The sequence below is a fragment of the Bos indicus genome, chromosome 15, assembly GCF_029378745.1.
Source record: "Bos indicus isolate NIAB-ARS_2022 breed Sahiwal x Tharparkar chromosome 15, NIAB-ARS_B.indTharparkar_mat_pri_1.0, whole genome shotgun sequence".
Taxonomy (NCBI): Eukaryota; Metazoa; Chordata; class Mammalia; order Artiodactyla; family Bovidae; genus Bos; species Bos indicus.
Genome location: NC_091774.1, coordinates 78,878,209 through 78,896,621, shown reverse-complemented (window position 1 = coordinate 78,896,621; position 18,413 = coordinate 78,878,209). Strand labels below are relative to the sequence as shown.

The window sequence follows — 18,413 nt, the reverse complement described above, 5'->3', positions numbered from 1 at the left end:
TATGTCTACTACTGTGGACAAGAATCCTTAGAATAAATGGAGTAGCCCTCAGAGTTAGAAAAAAGAGTAAGAAATGCAGTGTTTGGGCAATCTCTAAAACAACAGAATCATCTCAGTTTGCTTCCAAGGCAAACCATTTAGCATCAGTGTAGTGCAAGTTGGTGTCCCAACTACTGAAGCTGAAGAAGGTGAAGTTGATTGGTTCTGTGAGGACCTATAAGACCTTCTAGGTCTAATATCAAAAAAAAGATATCCTTTTTATCATAGGGGATGGGAATGCAAAAGCAGAAAGTCAGGAGATATTCAGAATAACAGGCAAGTTTGGTCTTGGAGTATAAAATGAAAAAGGGCAAAGGCTAACAGAGTTTTGTCAAGAAAATACACTGACCAAAGCAAACACCCTTTTAAATGACCCAAGAGATGACTCTAAATATGGACATCACCATATGGTCAATATCACAATCAGATTGATTCATTGCAGAATTTGACTGCAGCCATGAAATTAAAAGACAACTGCTCCCTGGAAGGAAAGCTATGACATACCTATAGCATATTAAAAAACAGAGATGTCACTTTGCAAGCAAATGTCCATATGGCCAAAGCTATGGAGTTTCCAGTACTCATGTATGGATGTGAGGGTAAAGAAGGCTGCGTGCTGAAGAATTAGTGCTTTTGAACTGTGGTGTTGGAGAAGACTCTTGAGACTCTCTTGGACTGCATGGAGATGAAAGAAATCATTCATACAGGAAATCAACCCTAACTATTAACTGGAAGAACTGATGCTGTAGCTGAAGCTCCAGTACTTTGGCAATCTGATAGAAAGGATCAACTCATTGGAAAAGACCTTGATGATAGGAAAGATTGAAGGCAAAAGGAGAAAAGAGGCAGCAGAAGATAAGATGGTGAGATTACATCACTGACTCAATGGACATGAATCTGAGAAAATCCAGGAGATAGTGGAGGATAGAGGAGCCTGGCATGCTACCGTCCATGAGATGGCAAAGACCAGACTCAACTTAGTGACTGAACAACAAAAACAACATGGACTTTCCTGGTGGCTCAACAGTAAAGAATCTGCCTGCCAATGCAGAAGATGCTAGTTTGATCCCAAGGGTTGCACGGATCCTCTGGTGAAGGAAATGGCAAGCCTCTCCAGTATTCTTGCCTGAGAAATCCGACAGACAGAGGAGTCTGGCTGGTGACAGTCTATGGGGCTGCAAAGAGTCTGACATGACTTAGCAACTGAGTACTCACACTTAATCATCCCTATGTATATAAATCATCACTTTATTGGCATTCTGAACAACCTAAACTACTCTTCTCTTCAACAGATTCCTCATGGCTTTTTTCACCTCCACGTTTCTCACTGTGTAAATGATAGGATTCAACATGGGAGTGAGGATTGCAGAGAACATAGTCACCCACTTGTCCACAGGGTAAGTGGCCACAGGACGTGTGTAGGTGAACACACAAGGCAGAAAAAAGAGCACCACTACTGTAAAGTGGGCGCCGCATGTAGAGAGAGCTCTGCGTCGTCCTTCAGAGCCGTGGGATCTCAGGGAGCTCAGGATGACTATGTAGGAAATGAGCAGCATGGAAAAAATGAGCAAGCACATGCCCCCACTGTTGGCTGCCACCACCATTCCAGGTATGTAGGTGTTACTGCAGGCAAGTTCCAACAGGGAGAAGAAATCACACGTGAAGTGGTCAATGACATTGGGACCACAGAAGGTCAAGTCCATCAAGAAAAGAATCTGCACTGAGGCATGCAGGATCCCCCCTATCCAGGCCACCACCACCAGGAGCCGGCAGAGCCCCTGTCGCATGATGGTCGTGTAGTGCAGAGGCTTACAGATGGCCACATAGCGGTCATAGGCCATGACGGTGAGGACGATGACCTCTGATGCTGCCAGAAAGTGTTCTAAAAAGACCTGAGTCAAGCATCCTCGCCAGGAGATGATTCCTCTTTGATGAAGTAGGTCAACAATCAATTTGGGGGTGGTAACAGATGTGAAGGAGGCATCTAAGAAGGCCAAGTAAGTCAGAAGGAAGTACATGGGAGCAGAAAGCGTGGGGCTGAGGGCGATGGTGATGACAATGAGCAGGTTGGCCAGCACAGTGAAGAGGAAAATGAACAGAAAGGCAATGAAGAGTATTTTCTGCACGTGTGGATTCTGTGTGAGTCCCAGGAGAACAAATTCTGTCACATTGTTGGGAGGCCTGAGGACATCCATTCAGTAAGCCACAGCTTCCCGGGATCAAGAATGATACTCATTAATCAGAAAGCCTTGGGATCTGACTTTCTTAGGACAAAATAGTCACTGTGCCCTTGGGACCTTTACCCTGTACTCGTTTCAAGTCTTTCTTCTTTTCCCCATGGTATTTTGCATCTCTTCAGACATGTAGTACCTGCCACCGGTAACACATCAGTAGGCCCGCATTTGATGTGTAATTTGTCAGGAAAACACTGTCTGCATGAGACATGTGGAGGCTGTCTACATGAGATTTGGATTCTCCTACTGGTTCCAACTCCATTGGACTGAGTCACCTCAGTGGCCCATGCTTCCCAAGCCCTACTCTGTGTCTGTGAGGTAACAAATTGCAATTTTCAGAGGTATCTTGAAAGCTAAGAAGTGCTATACACAGGCAAGAGTTATTCCCTCTTCCATGAGAATTTATATTCCAACCCGCAGGTCAAACTGTGGAAAGAAAAAAATATGATCAAGAAATATCTATCACATGGAGGGAATTTAGTGAGGTGTGTATAAGTCCTTGGAGATGCATGCGCCCTTGTACCTACCAGGACAGATAAGCTATTCCTCACTTCCCAGAGTGCCTGGCATGTCTGCAGTGCCTGAAACCTAATGGGTGATGAGTAAAGGCTGGTATTGAATGGCCATTCTCTAAGGGTAAGCTTATGTCGGCTTCCCCAAAACATAAACTCAGCAGAATTCAAGTACTCTTGTCCTTCAGCTCTGTTTATCTGTAAACTCTCTACTTTATAAGAAACAGATAAACATTTGAAAAGAAGCTATACTCCAGGATAACAGTTTCTGACACATTCCCTAGAGTAACCATGAAAGTATTTAATTGCTTCTAAGAAAGTGCACATATTGGGTCATTTTTCTTTCAAGATGGTGTTTTGTTTATTGATTTTTTTTATTCTTCAAAATTCTGCTCCACATACAATTTAACATAGTCATATTCTATAAATTTATAGCTTTAGAAAACTTGGGTTAAAACATAAACCCTTTCATAGATGTTCAACACAAAAGGATTTATCAAGCATAGGAAATCCTTATTTTCAAAGCTCTAACAATCAAAATTTAACAAAGAGAACAGAAAGAAATACTCTGCTAGATAAATTACAGTGATGCCTAATACACTATACATATAAACATGTATATCAATACACCAACTATCAAAACATGTATAAATCCATTACTTACTATTAACTCCTACTACAGATTCCTTCATCAAACAAATATTTACTGAACCCTTGCTGTGCACATTAGTGAATGTTGCTCACATGAAATCATGAAAAGCGATGTTATTGAATGAACTTACTTCCTGAAATTGTATCGTTAAAGCGGCAGCACGTTTATCCATGACCTGCACGACCTTCCCATCCTCTGTGTTTCTGCTCCATGCATTCTCATGCCTTCTTCTCCTATCTTCCCACAGCACCCGTCTCCCATCAGTCCTGGTTACAGGATGTGTTACTAATACAATTTGGGTTATAAATTTGCCAAAGAGAAGAGAAATAAGTATGATTAAACATATTCCATATAGCATGTCCTTTCAAAATAAACAGAAACTATTTTGTTTTTTAATTTTCCAAGATGAAAATTGTGTGCATATGTGGGAACACAATGCAGCGGCTTCACTGAACTTCCTCCTTCTTTAGTGGGATCTCCCAGCAGATCAAAGAAGAGACAGTGTAAATAAACTAAGAATTAGACACAATTCATAGAAATGCTTTACAAACAACTATGAAACAAAATAAATTGCTTCTTAAATTTTTCTTTGGCTCCATAATACATTTTCTAGGAATAAAGGTTAATTTTTTATTTTTTTTATTTTAATATTTAAATATTAAATTTAAATATTAATATTAATAATAATATTAATAATAAATATTAATATTAAATATTTAAATATTTTAAGAGAAGCATCATTATGCACAAGTATGTTCAACATAATCACTAGCAGCTGTGGGAAAATTTAGAAAGGGTGTGAAATGTTCCACAGTAGAGAAAGGATAATCTATAGTGGATCCTTTTGAATAATATTTAGTTTTTAGAGATGCTTTTAAAATTGTGCAATATCATGAAAAAATTATCAGTTGTAATATTAAGTGAGGAAAAATTTTGGTGCCTATTTTAATTGTATAGTTATTCTAACTTCTTCATTGTAGCTAATTATATTATTAGCTCAACTAATTTAAATACATGTCAATAAGAAAAAAGATTCTAAAATATTTTTCCTTCTAAATTGCTTAGTACTGTAGTCTATTCCACCTGTCTTGATGTCTTGTATGCTGAAGAAGGTTTAAACCTCAGGTAAATTTGGATGAGGAGTGATTATATGATTTGAAACATACATTTATACCTGAGAATATAGGATTATGCGATTTCAAAACATAATCTCACCTACGAAAATGTCTGACCTGGCGCCATGACCAGGCCCCAGGCAGCTGGTAGTTCCCCTGGAAAGAAGTAAAGTCATAAGATTAAAAATTTCAACTAACTCAGTGTCTCTTGATTGTACGTTTGGATACGTCTTAAAAGCACTAGGACACATCCTATTTGTGGGCAAAGTCTATGAAGCGTCTTACGTGTGGCTAATTGGAACTCAAGGGTATTTTTCCAGCATTAGCAGGTCTTGCTAACAATCCAATTATTTCATAACCACATCAGAGAAGTGCTTTTATAGTATTCCTTTTTAATTTTAAGCTTCATCTTTAAGTCTGTGTGAAAATAAAGTGAAAAGGGTTAGTTACTCAGTCATGTCTGACTCTTTGCGACCCCTTGGACTGTAGCCAATCAGACTCCTCTGTCCATGGGATTCTCCAGGCAACAGTACTAGATCAGGTTGCCATTTCCTACTCCAGAGGATCTTCCCAACATAGAAATTGATACCAGGTCTCCGGCATTTGGGCAGATTCTGTAAAACATAGTCACAAAAGAAAAACATAGCAACAAGTTCAGCACTTATGGACTTGATTATTTGATAGAAAATGAGCTTAAATACAGAGTCTGAGTATTTGGTACTTATAAATTAAATGTTTCAGTGCATTACTATCAGATTTTTAAATATTTATTATGTGATTTGATTTTGAAGAGATAGTTAGATAGCGTCACCTACTCAATGAACATAAACTGAGCAAACTCCCAGAGACAGTGAAAGACAGGGAAGCCTGGCATGCTGTAGGCAATGGAGTCGCAAAGAGTCAGACACAGCTTAATGACTTAACAATAATTTTATTTTAACTGATCTACCATTCATGATAGGCTTCTCTGTTGCCTGAGCAGTAAAGAATCTGTCTGCCAGTGCAGGAGACATGTTCAATCCTTGGGTCAGGAAGATCCCCCGGAAAAGGAAATATCAACCCATTCCAGTATCTTTGCCTAGGAAATCCCATAGACAGAGGAACCTGGAGGCCTAGAGGGCTAGAGGGCTATCCATGGAATAGCAAAGACTGCTGCTGCTGGTGCTAAGTCGCTTCAGTCGTGTCCAACTCTGTGCCACCCCATAGACGGCAGCCCACTAGGCTCCGCTGTCCCTTGGATTCTCCAGGCAAGAACGCTGGAGTGGGTTGCCATTTCCTTCTCCAATGCATGAAAGTGAAAAGTGAAAGTGAAGTCGCTCAGTCGTGTCCAGCTCTTCGAGACCCCGTAGACAGCAGCCCACCAGGCTCCTCCGCCCATGGGATTCTCCAGGCAAGAGTACTGGAGTGGGGTGTCATTGCCTTCTCCTAGCAAAGACTAGGACACTACTAAATAACATTAACGACCATTCACAGTAGCCATAATTTCTGAATATTGCATTCAGCTGTATGTTAAGTGATAATTATGAACCTCATTATAAATTTAGTGCTTCATACCAGATACATTTTATGGTACTTCTTCAAAGTAGTGTTTCTTCTGTCAATTGTGGAAATAGATGAACATGATAATGATGAAAATAAATATATTTTTAAATTGTATTCTGAAATGATAAAATGCACTTGTCATTTAAGTGTAATCCTGTAATATCCATATAGGCATTAAAAGTAGCAAATAATATTCAGAATTTATATAGAAAAACATAAAAAAGGGAAAAGGAACACATCTACCATGGAGAAATAAGAAGTCAGGCCATTAAATCCTGGTTAAGGACTATTATCATTAAATTATGTTTTTATGACTAAAGTATCATGATACTCATATATTGCCACCAACTGCAAGGCCCATTATAATTATCTAGTAAAAGAGATAAAACTGATATTAAAGTTGTTTGGTAACAAAATTCAATTCCATTCAGAAATACTTTTATATAAAGCCAGGCAAGCAGCCAAGAGGAGATACCCCACATCCAAGGTCAGTAGCAGAGGCCATGAGGAGATATCTCATGTTCAAGGTAAGGAGCAGTAGCTATCCTTTTCCGGAGCAATCATAAAGAGATACCCCACATCCAAGGTTAGAGAAACCCCAGTAAGATGGTAGGCCCTTAGAGAAGGCATCAGAGGGCAGAGTCTGAAACCACAATCACAGAAAACTAACCAATCTAATCACATGGACCACAGCCTTATCTAACTCAATGAAACTAAGCCATGCTGTGTAGGGCCACCCAAGACAGATGGGTCATGGTGGAGAGTTCTGACAAAATGTGGTCCACTGGAGAAGGGACTGGCAAACCACTTCCTTATTCTTGCCTTGAGAACCCCATGAACAGTATAAAAAGGCAAAAAGATACTACCCTGAAAGATGAACTCCCCAGGTCAGTAGGTGCCCAACATGCTACTGAACATCAGTGCAGAAATACCTCCAGAAAGAAGGAAGAGACGGAGCAAAAGAAAAACAATACCCAGCTGTGGCTGGGACTGGTGACGGAAGCAAGGTCCAATGCCGTACAGAGCAGTACTGCATAGGAACCTAGAGTGTCAGGTCCATGAATCAAGGCAAATTGGAAATGGGCAAACAGGAGATGGCAAGGGTGAACGTCAACGTTTAAGGAATCAGCAAACTGAAATGGACTGGAATGCGTGAATTTGACTCAGATGACCATTATATTTACTGCTGTGGGCAAGAATCCCTTAGAGGAAAGAGAATAGCCAACATAGTCAACAAGAGTCAGAAATGCAGTACTTGGATGCAATCTCAAAAACAACAAAATGATCTCTATTCATTTCCAACATAAACCACTCAATATCATGGTAATCCAAGTATATACTCTGACCAGTAATGCTGAAGAACTGGAAGTTAAATGGTTCTATGAATACATAAAAAAGTTCTTGAACTAACACCCAAAAAAGATGTCCCTTTCATTACAGGGGACTGGAATGGAAAAGTAGGAAGTCAAGAAAAACCTGGAATAACAGGCAAATTTGTCCTTGGAGTACAAAATGAAGCAGGGCAAAAGCTAATAGAATTTTACCAGGAGAATGGACTGGTCATGAAACACCCTTTTCCAACAACACAAGAGAAGACTCTACACATGGACATCATCAGATGGCCAACACCAAGATCAGATTTATTATATTCTTTGCAGTCAAAGGTGGAGAAGCTCTATAGTCAACAAAAACAAGACCAGGAGCTGACTGTGGCTCAGATCATGAACTCCTTATTGCCAAATTCAGATTTAAATTGAAGAGTAGGGAAAACCACTAGACCATTCAGGTATGACCTAAATCAAATCCCTTATGATTATACAGTGGAAGTGAGAAATAGATTTAAGGGCCTAGATCTTATAGATAGAGTGCCTGATGAACTATGGAATGAGGCTCATGACACTGTACAGGAGACAGGGTTCAAGACCATCCCCATAGAAAAGAAATGCAAAAAAGCAAAATGGCTGTCTGGGGAGGCCTTACAAATAGCTGTGAAAAGAAGAGAAGTGAAAAGCAAAGGAGAAAAGGAAAGATATAAACATCTGAATGCAGAGTTCCAAAGAATAGCAAGAAGAGACAAGAAAGCCTTCCTCAGGGATCAATGCAAAGAAATAGAGGAAAACAACAGAATGGGAAAGACTAGAGATCGCTTCATGAAAATTAGAGATACCAAGGGAACATTTCATGCAAAGATGGGCTTGATAAAGGACAGAAATGGTATGGACCTAACAGAAGCAGAAGATATTAAGAAGAGATGGCAAGAATACACAGAAGAACTGTACAAAAAAGATCTTCAAGACCAAGATAATCACAATGGTGTGATCACTGACCTAGAGCCAGACATCCTGGAATGTGAAGTCAAGTGGGCCTTAGAAGGCATCATTAAGAACAAAGCTAGAGGAGGTGATGGAATTCCAGTTGAGCTCTTTCTAATCCTGAATGATGATGCTGTGAAAGTGCTGCACTCAATATGCCAGCAAATTTGGAAAGCTCAGCAGGGGCCACAGGACTGGAAAAGGTCAGTTTTCATTCCAATCCCAAAGAAAGGCAATGCCAAAGAATGCTCGAACAACCTCACAATTGCACTCATCTCACATGCTAATAAAGTAATGATCAAAATTCTCCAAGCCAAGCTTCAGCAATATGTGAACCGTGAACTTCCTGATGTTCAAGCTGGTTTTAGAAAAGGCAGAGGATTCAGATAAAAAATTGCCGACATCCGCCAGATCATCAAAAAAGCAAGAGAGTTCCAGAAATACATCTATTTCTGCTTTATTGACTATGCCAAAGCCTTTGACTATGTGGATCACAATAAATTGTGGAAAATTCTGAAAGAGATGGGAATACCAGACCACCTGACCTGCCTCTTGAGAAACCTGTAGGCAGGTCAGGAAGCAACAGTTAGAACTGGACATGGAACAACAGATTGGCTCCAAACAGGAAAAGGAGTACCTCAAGGCTGTATATTGTCACCCTGTTTATTGAACTTTTATACAGAGTACATCATGAGAAATGCTGGGCTGGAAGAAGCACAAGCTGGAATCAAGATTGCCGGGAGAAATATCAATAACCTCAGATATGCAGACGACACCACCCTTATGGCAGAAAGTGAAGAGGAACTCAAAAGCCTCTTGATGAAAGTGAAAAAGGAGAGTGAAAATGTTGGCTTAAAACTCAACATTCAGAAAACGAAGATCATGGCATCTGGTCCCATCACTTCACGGGAAATAGATGGGGAATCAGTGGAAACACAGGCAGACTTTATTTTAAGGGGCTCCAAAATCACTGCAGATGGTGATTGCAGCCATGAAATTAAAAGACGCTTACTCCTTGGAAGAAAAGTTATGACCAACGTAGACAGCATATTGAAAAGCAGAGACATTACTTTGTCAACACAGGTCCATCTAGTCAAGGCTATGATTTTACCTGTGGTCATATATGGATGTGAGAGTTGGACTGTGAAGAAGGCTTGATGAAAGATATTATCCCCAATTCAAACACATGTTTTTAAATAATCTACTTTTAAAAAGTGATAGCATGTGTGATTATATTTCTATGAAAGTGAAATTCTAGGTGGGATTTACACAACTACACAAATATGTATCTAATTCTTCTCTCCTGTATCACACTCTTATAAAATGCCTTTTTTTTAACCATTACTAACAAAATTATACTTTTCATTTACTTGTTTACTTGCTTATTATCCATCTATTACCCCTCTGGAATTCTGCTTGCACATAAAAACACCTTTGTTTGTATTACTCAGCGGCGTATCCCAAGCGGCCATAACTCTCTGGCACATTGTATTCACTGAACATTACTTTCTCCATTAATTAGTCAAATTTTCCCAAAGTTTTTTTTTTTTTTTCATCAGAAATACATGTTAACACTATGAAACCCTCTTTTTCCATAATAGATGTTAGCACTATGGTAAAATAATGGAAGCATTCCAGCAGAAACAACACCTATTTAGCTCTTCAAGGTTCTACCTCACGCCCAAACCAAGGATCAATTTCCTCAGCGACTGAGTTGCTCTACTTTCTTCTAAACATCTCTTTTACCCACGTGTCACACTTCCTGTGAAATAAGAAAACTGAATTTTATTTCTTGATCCAATTACATCCCTCTTTTCATAAAACCCCTGAAGGGAAACATAGTTGCAGAAAAGACGTCATCAGATGGTTTGACTTCACACAAGATTACCCTAAAACGTGCAAATAACTTAGGAAATGGAGTTCAACAGACAGATGAAGAGAAGAAAGCCCCACCATCCCCAAAAATAAATAAATAAGGGAAGAATACCTCAAAGACAAACTTCACAGTGTGACCACAGGCATAGTTTAGTAGCGTGGGTATCCCCACTTTCTGAAAGTTCACCTTAGCCACATGGCTTTTATGAAGGCCTACGTTAGTACTTCGGAGAAGGCAATGGCACCCCACTCCAGTACTGTTGCCTAGAAAATCCCATGGACGGAGGAGCCTGGTAGGCTACAGTCCATGGGGTCGCTACAGTCAGACACGACTAACTGACTTCACTTTCACTTTTCACTTTCATGCATTGGATAAGGAAATGGCAGCCCACTCCAGTGTTCTTGCCTAGAGAATCCCAGGGACGAGGAAGCCTGGTGGGCTGCCATCTATGGGGTCGCACAGAGTCGGACATGACTGAAGTGACTTAGCAGCAGCAACATTAGTACTTATTTTCAATAAAAAATAATTTTTTTTAATCCAAAGGGGATTTTTCCTTTTACTTAAAAAAATCGTATTAGTGAGATATTAAAAATATTTTTTTCCATTTTCTAATAGAAGAACAGTTAATTTGCAACGTTGTGTTAGATTCAATTGCTGAGCAAAGTGATTCAGTTATATATAAAAATATATATGTACACTTTTTCAGATTTCTTTCCATCACAGGTAAATTTTGCCATAGAAATGTTTGTCTTCTGTAATAGGGAAGTGGCATAAGTTGAACTTTCATGAAACGAATAAGCTTTTACTGCTGAAATAAATTACTACATGTGAGACAAGTCTGCAACATATTTGACACCATCTTCTTTTTTATATTATTTTTTAAATTAATTTATTTATTTTAATTGGAGACTAATTACTTTACAATATTGTCATGGTTTTTGCCATACGTTGACATGAATCAGCCATGGGTGTACATGTGTTCCCCATCCTGAACCCCCCTCCCACTTCCCTCCCCATCCCATCCCTTAGGGTCATCCCAGTGTACCAGCCCTGAGCACCCTGTCTCATGCATCGAACCTGGACTGGCGATCTGTTTCACATATGATAATATACACGTTTCAATGCTATTTTCTCAAATCTTCCCACTCTCGCCTTCTCCCAGAGTCCAAAAGACTGTTCTATACATCTGTGTCTCTTTTAGTGTCTCGCATATAGGGTCATCGTTACCATCTTTCTAAATGCCATATATGTGTGTTAGTATACTGTATTGGTGTTTTTCTTTCTGTCTTACTTCACTCTGTATAATAGGCTCCAGTTTCATCCACCTCATTAAAACTGATTCAAATGCATTCTTTTTAATGGCTGAGCAATATCCCATTGTGCATATGTACCACAGCTTTCTTATCCATTCATCTGCTGATGGACATCTAGGTTGCTTCCATATTGTAAACAGTGCTGCAATGAACATTGGGATACATGCGTCTCTTTCAATTCTGATTTCCTTGGTGTGTATGCCCAGCAGTGGGATTACTGGGTCATATAGCAGTTCTATTTCCAGTTTTTTAAGGAATCTCCACACTGTTCTCCAGAGTGGCTGTACTAGTTTGAATTCCTACCAACAGTGTAAGAGGGTTCCCTTTTCTCCACACCCCCTCCAGCATTTATTGTTTGTAGACTTTTGGATAGCAGCCATTCTGACGGGCATGAAATGGTACCTCATTGTGGTTTTGATTTTCATTTCTCTGATAATGAGTGATATTAAACATCTTTTCATGTGTTTCTTAGCCATCTGTATGTCTCCTTTGGAGAAATGTCTGGTTAGATCTTTGGCCCACTTTTTGATTGAGTTGTTTATTTTTCTGGAGTTGAGCTGCAGGAGCTGCTTGTATATTAATTATTTGTCAGTTGCTTCGTTTGCTATTATTTTCTCCCATTCTGAAGGCTTTTCACCTTGCTTACAGTTTCCTTCGTTGTGCAAAAGCTTTTAAGTTTAATTAGGTCCCATTTGTTTATTTTTGCTTTTATTTCCATTTGGGAGGTTGGTCATAGAGGATCCTGCTGTGATTTATGTCAGAGAGTGTTTTGCCTATGTTTTCCTCTAGGAGTTTTATAGTTTCTGGTCTTACATTAAGATCTTTAATCCATTTTGAGTTTATTTTTGTGTATTTGACACCATCTTCTTAAAGGACAAAGTGAACCATTAAGACTGCAGATAAATTTATCTATTCTCCTGATGTGCTGCAATCCATGGGGTCGTACAGTCAGACACAACTGAACAACTGAACTGATGAACTGATCTGATATACTTAAACATACCACAGACAGCCCTGTCTCATTTGAAAGAAGACTGGGTTTTAAAGACCTGGATTGGAAGCTTGTAGCTGAAACTTTTGAAAGGATGATACATTCCAGTGTAATAGTTCCTGACACACTAATAGGGGAAGGGCATGTGAGGTGAGACAAGTAAACTAGTAAAACTCCCTTGGCTTCAATTTGCTTCTTTAAAATGGGGGGAATAGGGCTTCCCAGGTGGCTCAGTGGTAAAGAATTGGCTTGTCAATGCAGGAGACACAGGTTCAATCTCTGGGTCAGGAAGATCCCTCGGAGAAGGGACTGGCTACCCACTCCAGCATTCTTGCCTGGGAAATCCCATGGACAGAGAAGCCTGGTGGGCTACAGTCCATGGGGTTGCAAAAGAGCTGGACATGACTTAACAACTAAACAACAGCAACAAATGGGTTTAATGATAATGAAACCACCAGCTTAGTACATGACTAAATCAACTGAAACACAGATGCTTGACAGATAATATAAATAAAAGGTTCAAGTAATGTAAATATATGTATCAGATGTAGAGTTTGTAGAGCTTTGGGATCTACCCATATGATTTTCTATTGAAATTTAATAAAAGACGCTTACCCTTCTAGTTTCAAATGGCTCCTCAAGCCTTGAGACATAAAAAGAAACATTTCCTTCATGTTCAAGAAAAGCTATGAGTCATGAAGATACTTTATAAAATAAGAGCAAATAAAGAATAATTTCAAATTTTCTGGCTTAATTTTTGTGCCAAAAAAAGGAATAGTTTGTGAGTTATTATTATCTCTTTTTCTAGGTGTTTCATGTTGTTGATTTTGGAAAATTAATATAAAATTCAGCACTGATTCTTAAACTTCCCCAACTCTCCATGCATCTATTTAAGTATATCTATTCCTTACTGGCTGTCCCAGAGGCTCCGCAAAAACAAGATTTCTGACATGAAAGTCATATGAAAAAATCCATTTCATCCAAGTAACTTATCTCAATAATTTTTAAAAATTAATAAGAAGACAATGGAAAAAATATATTCTACAATAAACTAGGGGTTTATTGTTGATATTCTTGCCATTGGCTATTCTGAAACTGTGAGTAAAAATATAGAAGTCTTGGCAAAGTATTTTAAAAAGTTGTCAAAGTGCCTACTTTCTAGGCTGTTTTGTCAATAGTCTGCAAAATTTGCTAATTTACATTCACAATTTACAGCATGTATAATCCTCCCTGTATATGTATATAAATCATCATTTTCTTGGTATCCTGAATAGCCTAAGTTGCTCTCTTCTTCATCAGACTCCTCATGGCTTTTTTCACCTCTGTGTTTCTCACTGTGTAAATAATAGGATTTAACATGGGAGTGAGGGTTGCAAAGAACATAGCCACCCACTTGTCCACAGGGTAAGTGGCCACAGGGCGTGTGTAGGTGAACACACAAGGCACGAAAAAGAGCACCACTACTGTAAAGTGGGCGCCGCATGTAGAGAGAGCTCTGCGTCGTCCTTCAGAGCCGTGGGATCTCAGGGAGCTCAGGATGACTATGTAGGAAATGAGCAGCATGGTAAAAATGAGCAAGCACATGCCCCCACTGTTGGCTGCCACCACCATTCCCAGCCTGTAGGTGTCGCTGCAGGCGAGTTCCAACAGTGAGAAGAAATCACACATGAAGTGGTCAATGACATTGCGACCACAGAAGGTCAAGTCCGTGGTGAAGAGAATCTGCACTGAGGCATGCAGGATCCCCCCTATCCAGGCCACCACCACCAGGAGCTGGCAGAGCCCCTGTCGCATGATGGTCGTGTAGTGCAGAGGCTTGCAGATGGCCACATAGCGGTCATAGGCCATGGCAATGAGGACGATGGCCTCTGATGCTGCCAGGAAGTGTTCCAAAAAGATCTGAGTCAGGCATCCTCGCCAGGAGATGGTTCTCCTCTGGAACAGCAGGTCAATGATAAATTTAGGCGTGGTGACTGAGGTGAAGGAGGCATCTAATAAAGCCAAGTAGGTGAGAAAGAAGTACATGGGAGCAGAAAGTGTAGGGCTGAGGGAGATGGTGATGACTATGAGCAGGTTGGACAGAACAGTGAATAAGAAAATGAACAGAAAGACAATGAGGAGTATTTTCTGCACGTGTGGATTCTGTGTGAGTCCCAGGAGGACAAATTCAGTCACATTGTTGGAAGGGCTGAAGACATCCATTCAGCAAGTAACCGCTTCCTGGGGCCTGCCTTACCTGCAGAGGAACAAAGAATGATACTCGTTCATCACCAAAGAATTGTGGTCTGACTTACAACAAAATAGTGCGATCACTGTGACTGTAGAGTATGCCCTTGACAGTTTGTCCCAGTACTTGCTTCAGTTTTTTCTTTTTTCCTCCATAAAGCTTTCCATCTCTTCAGATACCTAGCACCAGTCACCTGTAAACCATCTGGAGGGCAAGTTTGATGTGTAATTTACTGAGAAAACACTGGAGATCTACTTGAGATCTGAATTCTCCTTCTTGTTCTGACCCCACTGGACTTGGCTGCATCCTTTCAGTTGTTCAGGCCCTTCACTGTGTCTGTAAGGTTACAAATCACAATTCTCAGATATATTTTATAGGCTAAGAACTGCTGTACACAGGTAAGAGTTATTCCCTTTTCCATGATGGAATTTCAGTTTGCAATCTCAACTCCTAACTTTGCAAAGAAAAAACATGATCAAGAAATATCAGCTAAACAGGGAGTTTAGGGGAATATATATATAAGTCCTTGGTGAAACAACCTTTCTGGTACCTATCAGAACACATAAACTATTCAGTCGTGTTTCCTTACTGTCCCACTAGAGTGCAGGGAATGACGTCCGCAGTGCCTGAATCCTAGCAGGTGATGAGTAAATGTTTGGTATTAAATTGTCATTCTCCAAAAGTAAGGATATGCTTGTTTCCCCAAAGCATAAACTCAACAGAAATTCAAATGCCCTTGTTCTCCAGCTCTGTTGATCTATAATCTCTCTACTGTATGAGAAATTTGAAGGGAAGCTGCACTCCTGTTTAAGAGTTTCTGAACACTCTCCAGAGGAAGCATTTAAATGTCTCTAGAAAAGTGCATGTTATGGATCATTTTACTTTAAAGATAATTTGTAGATATGTTAATTGATTATTTTATTTTTCAAAATTCTGCTCCACATATAATTTAATAAACATATTCTGTATATTCATTGCTTCAGTGTATGTGTGTGTGTGTGTTTGTGTGTGTGTGAGTTGTTCAGTTGTGTCTGACTCTTTGCAACCCCATGGACTGTAGCCTGCCAGACCTCAGGCTCCTCTGTCCATGATAGTCTCCAGGCAAGAATACTGAAGTGATTTGCCATCCCCTTCTCCAGGGGGTCTTCCCAAACCAGGGACTGAACCCAGGTCTTCCATATTGCAAGCAGATTCTTTACCATCTGAGCCACCAGAGAAACCCATACCTTCAGTAGTTTTGATTAAAAAAGAAACTAAATTCATATTGGTGTTCAACACACAAAAATCTTTCAAGCAAAGGAAATACTTTCAAGTTCTGTAAATAAAAATTTAATGTGAAGAACAGAAATAACTTGCTAGAGAGACAGGTAATGCACCATACATACAAGTGTATATGCAGCAACTACAACAAACACATATAAAATCCGTTACTGCTATTTATTCCTACAAGTTCACTCAGTCAACAAATATTTACTGGACACTTACTATGTATATTAATGTATGCTTATTCATACAAAGTCATAAATGGTGCTGCTATTAAATGCCCTTAGTGCCTGACCTACCGTTACCAAACAGCAGCGGCTCACCCATCCATGTAGGAACGACCCTCCCGGTCCTTTATGTTTCTACTACTTGCATTCTCACGCCTTCTTCTACTATCTTCCAACAGCATCCATCATTCCTGGTTACAAGATAGTGCATGACTAATACAACAAGAAATTTGCAGTTTTAAATTTGCCAAGGAGAAGAGAAATAGATGCAATTAAATATATTTCATAGAGCATATCTTTGTAAAGATAAGTGAATGAAAAACTTTATTTTAGATTATCTAAGATGAAACTTTCATGCACATGTGGAAACAACACGCACCGTTGTCACAGCATTTCCTCATTCTTTAGCGGGATCCCCCATCAGATAAAGAAGAGGACAGTGTAAATAAAGTAAGAATCAAACATAGTTTATGAAACTATTTTAGAAACAACAATGAAAAAATATAAATTACTTTTTTTTCATTTTTTCTTTGGCTCTGCAATGCATCTTTTAGGAATAAACCTTAATGTAAAATATTTTTAAAGGAGAAAAATCACTATGTACAAATTTGTCCAATACTATTAGTAAGAGCTGTGGAAATTTTAGAAGCAACATGGAATGTTCAACACGGGAATAAGATGATTAAAATTCCTTTTAATTGTACATCTCGTTGAATAATAAAAAGTACATCTCTTTGAATATTATATACTTTTTAAGAGCGATCATTTTAAAAATTGTGCAATGTCGTAAAAAAACTCTAAAGTTGTAATATTAAGTGAGGGAAATTTTGGATGCATATTTGACTTGCAAATTTATTCTAACTTATGTAATTGCAACTAATTATATTATTAATTCAACTAATTTAAATATATGAAAGGAGAAAGTGAAAGTGTTAGTCACTCCATTATGTCCAAATCTTTGCAACCCCATGGACTGTAGCCTTCCAGGCTCTTCTGTCCATGGAATTCCCCAGGCAAGAATACTGGAATGGGTAGCCAGCCATTCCCTTCTGCAGGGGATGTTCCTGACTCAGGGATCGCACTCACGTCTCCTCCATTAGCAGGCAGATTCTTTACCATCTGAGCCACCAGGGTAGCCCATTTAAGTATATATCAATAAGAAATAAACAATTCCAAAATATTCTTAGTTTTAAATTGGTAGTACTATAGCTGAGTCTACCTTTCTTGTTATTTGTATGCTGAAGAAGGGATTTAAATCTAAGGTAAGCTTGGATGAGGGTTGATTGTATGATTTGTAATTATTTGTATGCTGAAGAAGGGATTTAAATCTAAGGTAAGCTTGGATGAGGGTTGATTGTATGATTTGTAATATGTATTTAAACCTGAGATGTATGATTATATGATTTCTAAAAAATTAATCTCACCTATGAAAGTGTCTGACATATGTCCATGGCGAGGCCCCAGGCAGCTGTTAGTTGATCAGGAAAGAAGTAAAAGCCATAAGATAAAAATATCAACTAACTCAGCTGCAGTAAGTGTCTCTTCATTTATAAATCATAACTTTGCAGAAGCCTTAAAAAGCACTACCACATATCCTATTTGTTGGCAAAATCTATGAAATACCTTCTCTGTGACTAATTGGAACTCATGGGTATTTCCCTATCATTAACAGGTCTTGCCAACAAACCAATTATTTCAAATAAGGTGACAACATCAGACAGGAACTTTTACACTGTTCCTCACTAATTTTAAACTTCATCCGTAAGTCTCCATGAAAACAAAGCATCATCTCAAAAGAGAAAAATTTGACCACTTGTAAACTTGAATTGTGTGTTTGTGTGTGGTTAAAGTGGTGTCTGAATCTTTGTGATCCCCATGAACTATAGCCTGCAGGAATCAAAGCTGTATGGCTTGCATCTCCTTCATTGTCAGGCAAATTCTTTACCACTGGGTCACTGGGGAAGCCATAAACTGGATATTTGATAATAAATGAGCTTAAATATGGAGTCTGAATATTTGATACCATATAAATTAAACACTTAGATGTGTGTTTTAGTTTTAATTTTTATTATGATATTTTATTTTTAATTGATCTACTGTTCATGGCAAG

The 18,413-nt window shown here is 39.0% G+C and overlaps 2 protein-coding genes across 2 annotated transcripts; both read right to left on the bottom strand.

The window, feature by feature from the left end:
• Positions 1 to 1,307: 1,307 nt before the first annotated feature.
• On the bottom strand, positions 1,308 to 2,234 carry LOC109569070 (olfactory receptor 4C3D-like). Its single transcript, XM_019974393.2, has one exon. It carries the CDS (start codon positions 2,232 to 2,234, stop codon positions 1,308 to 1,310), a length of 927 nt encoding a protein of 308 aa, XP_019829952.2.
• An 11,627-nt stretch (positions 2,235 to 13,861) lies between these two features.
• Positions 13,862 to 14,788, bottom strand: LOC109569069 (olfactory receptor 4C3D-like). The gene has a single exon (XM_019974392.2). It carries the CDS (start codon positions 14,786 to 14,788, stop codon positions 13,862 to 13,864), a length of 927 nt encoding a protein of 308 aa, XP_019829951.2.
• Positions 14,789 to 18,413: the final 3,625 nt, after the last annotated feature.

Bases quoted from the DNA above. Each gene is read 5' to 3' on its own strand.
- LOC109569070 (XM_019974393.2), bottom strand. From the start codon at position 2,234: ATGGATGTCCTCAGGCCTCCCAACAATGTGACAGAATTTGTTCTCCTG.
- LOC109569069 (XM_019974392.2), bottom strand. From the start codon at position 14,788: ATGGATGTCTTCAGCCCTTCCAACAATGTGACTGAATTTGTCCTCCTG.